Source organism: Rhinopithecus bieti, unplaced genomic scaffold, assembly GCF_001698545.2.
Source record: "Rhinopithecus bieti isolate Rb0 unplaced genomic scaffold, ASM169854v2 scaffold_39006, whole genome shotgun sequence".
Classification (NCBI taxonomy): Eukaryota; Metazoa; Chordata; class Mammalia; order Primates; family Cercopithecidae; genus Rhinopithecus; species Rhinopithecus bieti.
Window position 1 is genome coordinate 1,009,990 of NW_016816568.1, and position 9,790 is coordinate 1,019,779.

General features: G+C 38.2%; 1 protein-coding gene across 2 annotated transcripts in view; it reads right to left on the reverse strand.

The window, feature by feature from the left end:
• Window positions 1–9,734, reverse strand: part of SGCE (sarcoglycan epsilon) — a 76,162-nt gene extending 66,428 nt beyond the window's left edge. For both annotated transcript variants that reach the window (XM_017854970.1, XM_017854971.1), the window contains exon 1: window positions 9,515–9,734. In XM_017854970.1, coding sequence (XP_017710459.1) covers window positions 9,515–9,623 — 109 coding nt within the window. In that variant the 5' untranslated portion in view covers window positions 9,624–9,734. The remainder of the gene's footprint in view (window positions 1–9,514) is intronic.
• Window positions 9,735–9,790: the final 56 nt, after the last annotated feature.

Here is a 9,790-nt window from a genome sequence, read left to right on the forward strand (position 1 = left end):
AAACAATGCATATAAGCAACAGTTACATGCACCATTACAATTTAATGTCCTTATTTGCACAATGTTGGACTATTGTGAAAATAATACAATTAGTGAAAAGCAGAATAAAAAACAGTATAAAGGCAATGTAAAATCTAGTGTAATAGTGCAATCTAGTGGAAGAGGATTAAAAAGCCAAGTGCAGGAGCTGTTGGGTTAGGGATATAAAGCTGCGGGAAAAATTTCTGTTCACAATAAAAAATACAACAACACTCACATGATCTTTCCAACTAAGTAACCTCTAAAGAAGAAATATTCTCATATTGGATGTTTGCTTTAAATTGTTATTAATTTTCTTAATTATAAAAATCCATACATTCTCATTGTACTATGATACATTCCAATAGTATAACCAGGAAGATACAAAATATAAACGTTCTCGCTCATATCCCTGTTGCCATCCCACCAATGTCACTGCCTAGCGTATCTACTCTTAATCGTCTTGGCATCTTTCTATATTCTATGTGTGTACACACAAAACACATACCATGCTCTTTTTTGCATAATATGATCACATTTTTTCACTTAGAATATATCTTGAACATGTTTACATGATAGCACATTTTAAGGCTACATTGTTTTCTGCTATGTGTCTCAATCATAATTTATTTATCATCACCTCAAACTAAGCTTGTCCAAACTAGGACCCATAATCTTTCCCTTAAAAACTGATCCTATTCGAGCCTTCTTCATCCTGTGTGTGGAACCACCATCTGTCCTCACGTAGATGACAGAAATCTAGAAATCATCCTTGCAATCTTCTCCTGACAAACTTAGCACCAAATTCAATGCAACACTCACTCCTGTTGTTTTTTACCCCCTAAAATATCTCTCCTATCTTCATCTCCCCATCACCACCCTAGCCCACAAGGTCATCATCTCTATCTTCAATTACTAAAGCAGCCTAACTAGTCTACAACTAGCTCTTCTGACCCCTCCAACCTTTTCCTCACAAACAGCTAAAGTGCTCTTTTTGAAATGCAGATCTGATCATGTCCTGGTTAAATCCCTGCAAAGATTTTCCCATTGCTCTTAGTATAAAGATTAAACCCTTTAAGGCTGTCTACCAGGTTCTGCAAAATTTGTTCCTTGATCTCCTCACTAGCCTCATTTAACATTGTGCTCAACCTTCTCTTTCTGTTCCAACTCCACTGGACGTCTTTTAGCACTTTCTGTTTACCATATTAAACCTGCCCCAGGGCCTCTACAGAGGTCTTCCTTTTACCTCAAATATACTGTCTTTCCTTACTAATATTTATTCATCCTTAAGATCTGAGTGCTTCCTTGGAAAAGCCTTCCTTAAACCCCTTATCTGGCCAAATCCTCTAATTACAAGTTCTAGTCATGTTTGTAGCACTTACCATAGTTTTAAGGGCACATTTATATGTGTAAATGTTTGATTAATCAAATAATCTTGAAAAAAAAAATCCCTGTTCTTTGTCAACCCCACTAGTGTAAAAAGTTCCACGATGGCTGAGCTGTGTATTCCCCAGCATCCAGCATGGGGTCTCAAAACTAGTCAACACTCAAAAAAATTAATGAATAAAGGAATTACTGGCCAGGTGTGGTGGCTCACAACTGTAATCCCAACACTTTGGGAGGCCAAGGTGGGAGGATCACCTGAGGTCAGGAGTTCAAGACCAGCCTGGCCAACATGGTGAAACCCTGTCTCTACTAAAAATACAAAAAGTTAGCTGGACCTGGTGGCGGGTGCCTGTAATCCCAGCTACTTGAAAGGCTGAGGCAGGAGAATCGCTTGAACCCGGGAGGCGGAGGTTGCAGTGAGCCAAGACCACATCATTGTACTCCAGCCTGGGTAACAATAACAAAACTCTGTCTCAAAAAAAAAAAAAAGAATTACGAATTAGTAAAGATAACCAGGATTTTTTCTAGTTTTTTTATTATGATTATCAATACTATAATAAAAATCCTTATCTGTATCTTTGAGCACCTTCACCATTATAACTGTAAGCTAGACTTCTAGCAGTAAAACGGTTAGACAAAAAATAATGTACACTTCAAATTCTGATAAGCACGTGTAGTAATCTGTTCTGTTTCTACTTCTGCAGTACTGGTATTTCATGAGAATCAATCCTGTAACTACAGAAAATGAAAGATGTTAAAAGTGCTACACTGATTAACTATTTCGTAGAGGAGAAAAGCCAATGTCATTTTACTGCACAGCAAGAAACATGAATTTGCTAAGAAGGAGAAATAAAAAACCTCATTGCTATTTTTTCTCTTATTTTGCTTTCCAGGGTAAAAGAGCACCTATCCTTCTATGCATACTGCTGAAGAAATAGGTAACAAATATTCCACTTTAACTGCTGTAAGAAAATTACTGTGATCTCTTCTTTCAAATTTGCACTGAACCCCAAATCTCCATAATAATCCAAGTGGTGACCAGACAAATGAGTGAAAAGCTAAAGAATGGGAAAGAATTTATACCAGACTGCCTAACTCCTATACATTTTTTAAATGAGCGGCTTCATTTATCAGAAAAGAAAGTCTGCGTACATGTCACAACAGATGCCGTGGCGGTTCCCGTGGTACAGGATGCCAAAGATCCATTCCAAAAAATTGATTAGTCTAAGACAATCAAATACAAAGTGAAATGTGCTAAACACGAGAGGTTTTTAAATAATAAAATGCACTTAAACTGCTATTGCATAAACATTGCATAAAAATTCTTAGATGAAGATACAAAAAAAGAAAAAATTCTACCAAAGAGTGACCAAAGAAAACAGTACTGTAGCTTTTACTAACATATTGTTTCCAAGAATATAACAATAATCATGCCAGCAACTAATGTTTCGAGGCTACCTATTTATTTCCTAAGGTAACGTCTTTAAGTTTTAAAATGTAAACATGGGATTATTACTTCCAAAGCAGGGGAGCCGGAGCCAGAGCAAGCAAGCACTGCATTCAAGGAATTACAAGTAGCCGCCTGTAGACCAGCTGAGCGTTGACAAGCCAGAAACTCATCTTTGAGCTTTTCTGTCTTGGAAATATGAGCTCAGCCCAAGAACGCCTGTGGCATCTTCAACAACAGGGATGCAAGCCATCGCAAATTGCTGTTTGCATTATTACAATCCCACAAAAGTGCACAAGGCCCTTTTATAAAAGAGAGAATAAGGAAAAGAGAAAGTTGTTCAACATTAGAAATACACTTCATACAGTCAGAGTGAAAGTGACTGCATTTCTGACCTAACAACTGGAGTGGAGGAGAAAGTTCTAAGTGTGAGGCAGAAGTGAAAGCTGCAGGGAAAAGTTAAAAAATATGACAGAAGAATTTTTCTATCATTCCTTCACCTCTCTCATTGGACTTCTTAATTTGCAAGAACTAGAAACTCCAGGGTATAAAAATAGCTTCTGTGAATCCAAAACTACTCACAAAAGGGGTCCTGTAAGGAAGTCTTATGTACTCCACAAATTCATTTTAAGAAATCGTATTTTCAAAGTTTGATATAGTAACCAAAATAAACAATCAATAGGCAGATCACCATACAGGAAAGAAAAATCTGCCTCAAGACATGTTTGAGATACTAAGAATGTGCCCTTAAGCCAGGCAGAAACCAGGCTAACCTGAAACGGACAGAAGTTAAAAACATTTGATAAAAATATTTTATTTTGCTATGTAAAAGCTAAAAATTTTAACTGTTAAGTTTTGTAGGGAGATATATCACAAGGGAGGGGAGGTTGCAGAACGGACCCGATTTCCCTCTGGAGAAGTGGCAGCTGAGCCCCAGCAGCCAGCCTGCCCCCTCTAGCCCTAGGTACCCTCAGCCCCAGTAGCCTGCTCGGACAGAGCAAGAAATTCCAGGAAAGAGTAATTCTAGGAAGCAAATTAAGCAAGTTAAGACACTTTGCAGGGGGAAAAGGAATCTTTCATTTTCTTCTCAGGTTTTCATGTTTGAAATAGAATGGGAGAGATAGCAGAGTGTGTGTTAAATTACCCTGTTGCAGCTATTTTCAAGCTGTAAGAAATGAACTTGCAACACACAGGGCTATTTAGACAGTTTATCAGAAAAAATAAAATGTTCTCATCACAAATATCTTTCAGGTCTACACTAAAATGTTAACATGGCCTTCAAGTTAAATATTCATTGCAAGAAAGGTGAATATTTCTGATATTTAAAGAACAGAATAAATAAAGTTGATTGTTTTGTTGAGCTGCAATGTTAGGAAGGCCTCATGTTGAAATCTATCTGTACCTTTAACCCACCAATGCTAGTTCTACTTTCCGAAGCAAACATCAGAGAGTTCATGTTGACTGTTTCGTCTTATCAAGTTAAACACTTCCAGATCCTGTGAAGATACCTCCCATGACAGGATTGCCAGACCCTTCAACATCCCCATCGACTGCTCTGGAAGTGGTCTAATTTGTCAAAATCTCTCTTTAAATGTGACAGCCAGAAATGGACACAGTACTACAGGTGTGGTTGATTAGAGCAGGGTACTATTAATGTTTGTGACATATGGACACTATACTACTACCAGAAGCTAACTAATTCTTTTTCTTTTGCAACCACATCATGCCACTGGTTCATATTAACCTTCATTTTCCTAAAGAACTGTCACCATACAAAGTCATTTCCATACTTTCATACCAATGAATTATGATGTATTTACTACTATAAAATATTCTTTGCTTTCAGCACAGCATTGCAGCCAACTTAAAAACCATGTTAACTCTAAATTGTTACCAATTTCTAACAGCTATCCCTTTTCAATTCATCCTTGGATTTTAAAGCAAGCCTCCTAGATCTTCATCAAACTCATTCATACAAACGCTGAGGAAGAGAAAACTCAGGGCAAAGGCTTATGATCCTTAACCAGGGATAATACCCTGACCCAAACCCAAGAACACATACACCTCGCCGGTGCTGGTTCAGTCTGCCTCCCGCTCACACAGCAATACTGCTAATTAATCTGCACACCACCTCATACACAAGAACATCCTGTATCCTTGACAAATGCTTTGCAGAAAGCAGGATTAACTTACCTTTCAAAACAAAGTGTAAGAAATCTATACATATTAAAATTGTAATTATATAAAAATATTTATGTATACGGAACAAAGACTAGAAGGGATACAACATCAATGGAAATGGTTGTTCCAGTGTCAGGCTGTGGAAACTGGAGGTTTGTTTTTTACTTAATACTGTCTTTAATATGGTTACATTGTGTACAAAATTTAAAACACTGGGAATTATGAAGAGAGAATTTGGCTTAGAAGCAATCCATGTGAAACAGCATTTAAGAGCATTGAGACTCTATCTGATCCTACCAACATGAAAACTTGAATCAGAAACATTCATTGGAAAAGACTTGTTGATACCTAGAAACATTGCTTCATTTTTTGTTTGTTTGTTTGTTTCTTGTACTGCTACTTTAGGCTTAATATTTCTGGAAATCAGGGAGATAACAGACTGGAGAACTGGATTCCGAAGTTTAGAAAAAGCCTAAATGGAGTGTGTGTTAATCTATGTATGCCCCTCACATATGTCTGTCTGTCTGTCTGTCTGTCTCTGCTGGGGAGGTTGAGAGGGATAGAAAGAAAACAGTCATCATATTGACATTTCTGTGAAGCTCTGGACTAAAATGGAGTGAAGTGTAAAAGCGATCTCCCCTCCAGCCCAAGAATTTCTAACGAACACATAAACCCACATCATCAATTGCCCTAGAGTCATTTCTTTACACCGAGGGTAGGAAATAAGTGTTAGAATATGCATTTAGGTGTTTAGAGAATATGGAAGGGTGAATTTTAAGGAAAGGATTCGGGTAGAGTATGGAAAATTAGCAAAAAAGAAAAAGGAAGAAGGCGGGTGGGTATTTTGGAGACAATGTGATCTATAAATACTGCACTTACTAGAATAAAAAACAATCTGAATATTTGACTTGGGAATTTGTTTTAACAAGTCAGGATTTCTTCACTGCTTCCATATTTTGTGTACTGCATGATTTTCACCAGTGGAAAACTAGTGTTGGAAACTGGATACATGTTATCTTTATTTCTTTGAAGTTGTCTCTAACCAGTTTTTTCTGGTGCTATCCCTTATTTTCAATGTCTGTGAGACAAGTGAAAATGCCACTTTGCTTAGAAATGCAATTTGTCCACCATACTACAGGTTAAGTAAAATACAAGAAGCAAATCAACAGCTTTTAGATTTATGGCAAACTGTTGTAAAAATGGATAAAATGTTCAATACAAAGTCCACTTACTCTTTGACAACTGGAAATTCTACTTTGCTTAGAAATAAATTTTCCCTACCATACTAGAACTTAAGCCAAATACAGGTGGTAAGTCAGCAGGTTCGTAAATCCATAGCAAGTGTCATTAAAAATGAATAAGTTGTCCAAATAGAAAGTCCAGTTATTATTTGACAACTGAAAATTTGACTTCGCTTAGAAATATATTTTCTCTATCATATTAGAAATTAAGCCAAATACATGTGATAAGTCAGCAGATTCATAGATCTATAGCAAATTGTCATTAAAAAGGGGTAAAATGTCCAAATAGAAAAAGTGCAATTACTCTTTCACGAGTGAAAATTCCAGTTGGTTTTGAAATAGTTTTTCTAAAACCCTAGAACTTAAGCTAAATACATTAGGTAAATTCAACAGCTTTATAAATACATGGCAAATTTTCATTAAATGGGTAAAATATCCAAAGAGAAAGTCTAGTTATTATCTAACAAGTGAAAATCCCACTTTGTTTTGAAATACAATTTTCTTACCCTACTAGAAGTTAAATATAGGTGTTAAATCAACAGCTTCGTAGATCTACAGCAAACTCTCATAAAAATAGATAAAATGTCTAAATACAAAGCCCAGGTATTATTTGATAAAATAAATAATATGCATTAACTCCTCTTTGCTGTATATGCAACCCTGTGCAAAATGGGCAGAAATAGTCAACACCAGGAATAAATATCTGAGAAAATCCAAAATTCACGTAGATATTAAATATCCAAAATATGTTTAAAGTTCTTATCTATTAATTTTATTTTATTTTTGGTTTTGAAAGTTTTTGTTGTTCTAGACAACAGACAACACAAAAATGTTCTAAAGTCATTGCTCATTAATGTTATCTTTGGCTTTTATTTTTAGTATATTTTTTTTTGGAATACCAACAAGATTTATCAAATCACTTATTTATTGATGCTTGTGTTTTTCCCTTAGAAAAGCTTCAAAAATTTTCTTTAAGCCCCGCCCAAGGGTGAAAATATTTTCATATGTAGAAGATAAAAAACGAAATACTGTTAGAGAACAGTGGAGACAGAGAAAATTCTCTCAGGTTTCTGTTTTTTAAATATTTATGTACTAACGTTGTTCATTTAAAATTTTAATTAAAAATTTAATTAATATTTTTCCTTGAAAGAAAGCTCTGCAAACTTAATGTTATTTAACATTTAAAGGCTCTTTGGAAAGAAAATAATCGAAAAGAATTAATTTGATCTTGTTTTTAACATTTAGAAAGTATCTGCAATCCTATGAAAAATATTTACGGTATAGATACCTATATATGCATAGAGAACGTCTGAAAAAGCAGACTCTATAATGTTTACTGGTGTTATTGCAGGGTGAAGAGGTTACAGGTGACCTTTTCTTCTTTAGAGTTTTCTAAGGTTTTCTCTCCTGAATTTTGTACAATGACCTGAAATTACTTTTATTAGAGTAAAGTACTAATTACGTTTTTTTAAAAAGTCCTGGTTAACATTTTGAAAAGAAAAAAATCAAATTGGTTCGAACTTGTTCAAACTTTTAAAGTCTTAAGATGGAGTTTTGAACTTTAATTTTTCCTACTTTTCATCTATACTGGTTTTAAATCTCAATTTTTAGAAAAATAATGTCTCAGTTAACTAGGTGAAGTAACTTTCGAATTTAAACAAATAAAACTGCTAAGAATTTGACAGCGGTCATCAGAACAGTACTCTACCAAGCATAAGAAATCCTGGAATTATTCTATCTTGCAGAAGAGAGTGAACATCCTAAAGATTAAATTAAAAGGCACTTCTAAAAAGTGTAATTGTGTTCACCCAACTTCCTACGAAAATGTCTTTGTTAAAAAGCTGCATTTCATTCATTCATATTCCGGATAGTGGATATTTTATCTCTAATGAAAAGTAAAATCTCAGGAAATGGGCTACAGTTTTGTTTATTCCTAGAAAGGCTCGCTTTTAAAGTGCGGTGTCTGCAACGTTGTTACGACAATAAGTCAAATTCTTATTGATCCTCCAAGTATAAAATAATCCGTAGCAATGTTACTAAAATGTGCTCAATTTTGCTCTTCAAATACGAAAGAGTTTCATCTGTGTGTCAGAAACCTAACTCAGCTGTAGACAATTTGGTTTTCCCTTTTAACTTAAATCTGTTTTACTAAGCTCATCAACAGATTGTCAGTTTCCCAAGCGCCTAACACTGAGGCGCTTAGATGGGAACCTGCGTTAAGGTTTTATTTAGCATCCTTCCTCATCAGTACTTTAGCGTCTTATCAGCCACTGCAATTTTCCTTGACATAAAATATATATGTTGATAGTACAAATGCACGCAAATATTTGTGGCCGAATCTCGGCAACCCGCTGGAAAGGATTAAACGTGCGGTTGCCGTGACTAAACGCATTCATTCACCCTACAAGATTTAGGAAAATGTAACCTTGCAGGGGAAGCAAGATCTCTGTGTAAACCTCGTAATCGCCACCAAAAGTCCGTAGCTGGGAGCCTCCGAAGCCCGCCAAACACATTGGAAGCATCCACAGCTGTTTTAAATTGGTTTTGGTTTCTGGAAATAGCGCACTTGGTGCCGCAGCATCTCTGGCCTCCAGCCGGGGTTAACCCTGACCTGAACGCCCTGTGTAGTTCCCAGCATTTCAGGATTCCGCTTCCCTGCTCCGTAAAACCGAAGAAAACCGAGATTTCCGCCACCGAGAAATGGACTTAGCAAGAGGGGGAAATTCGGTGTTTTAAATGTCAAATTTTTGTGTTCTCTATCACGATCAAGAAAAGGAGAAAAGATGTGTTTGTGTAGCGGGGACGCAGCTTGATACCCATTTCCTTTGGCTCGCATCCCGGCCGCAGAGCCCAATCGCGGGGAAACGCCCCCCCCCCAGAAAAACAGGCAACGACCCCCAGCTCTTTGCTGCAGGGATCGGGAGAGGACTACCCTGGGGCTGGGCGGGGAGGGGGATGTTGGGAACAGGAATTGGAGATGGAATTTCTGCGCCCGCAGAGCAGGGAGGGGCCCGCGGGGGCGCGGAGAGGAAAAAAGGCCAGGGGTCAAGCCTGGGAAGAGAGAAGCTGGGCCGGGAAAGTGGGGTACAGGGTGTACTGAAGGAGGGGTACGGTGGGGTCCGGGACCGAAAGAGAGGCTGGTGCCCAAAGGGCGCGCCCAGGCGCCCGGAACCCGAGCGGGGGAGGGGGAGGCGGCGGCCTGTTGGCCCCGGGACCTCCACGTCGCGCGCAGGCCACTAACCTGTCAGCAAGAATGTGCCAGTGGTCGCGGGGCTCATCCTTCGTGTCCCCCGACCCTGTCCCGTCCAAGCACAGGGGTCTCCCAGCTCCCACCACCGGGGCAACTGCATTCTTGGCCTGGCTAGGCCGTCCGTCCTCGATTCTCCCCTCCCCTCCCTTTCTTCTTCCCTCCCAGCTTGGCCAGTTCAGCATCAGCATCCCGCACCCCCTCGGTAATCCCGTACTCCCTCTAGCGGCGGGCCACTGTAGTGTGGCCACCGCCCCCACCCCATCCCCA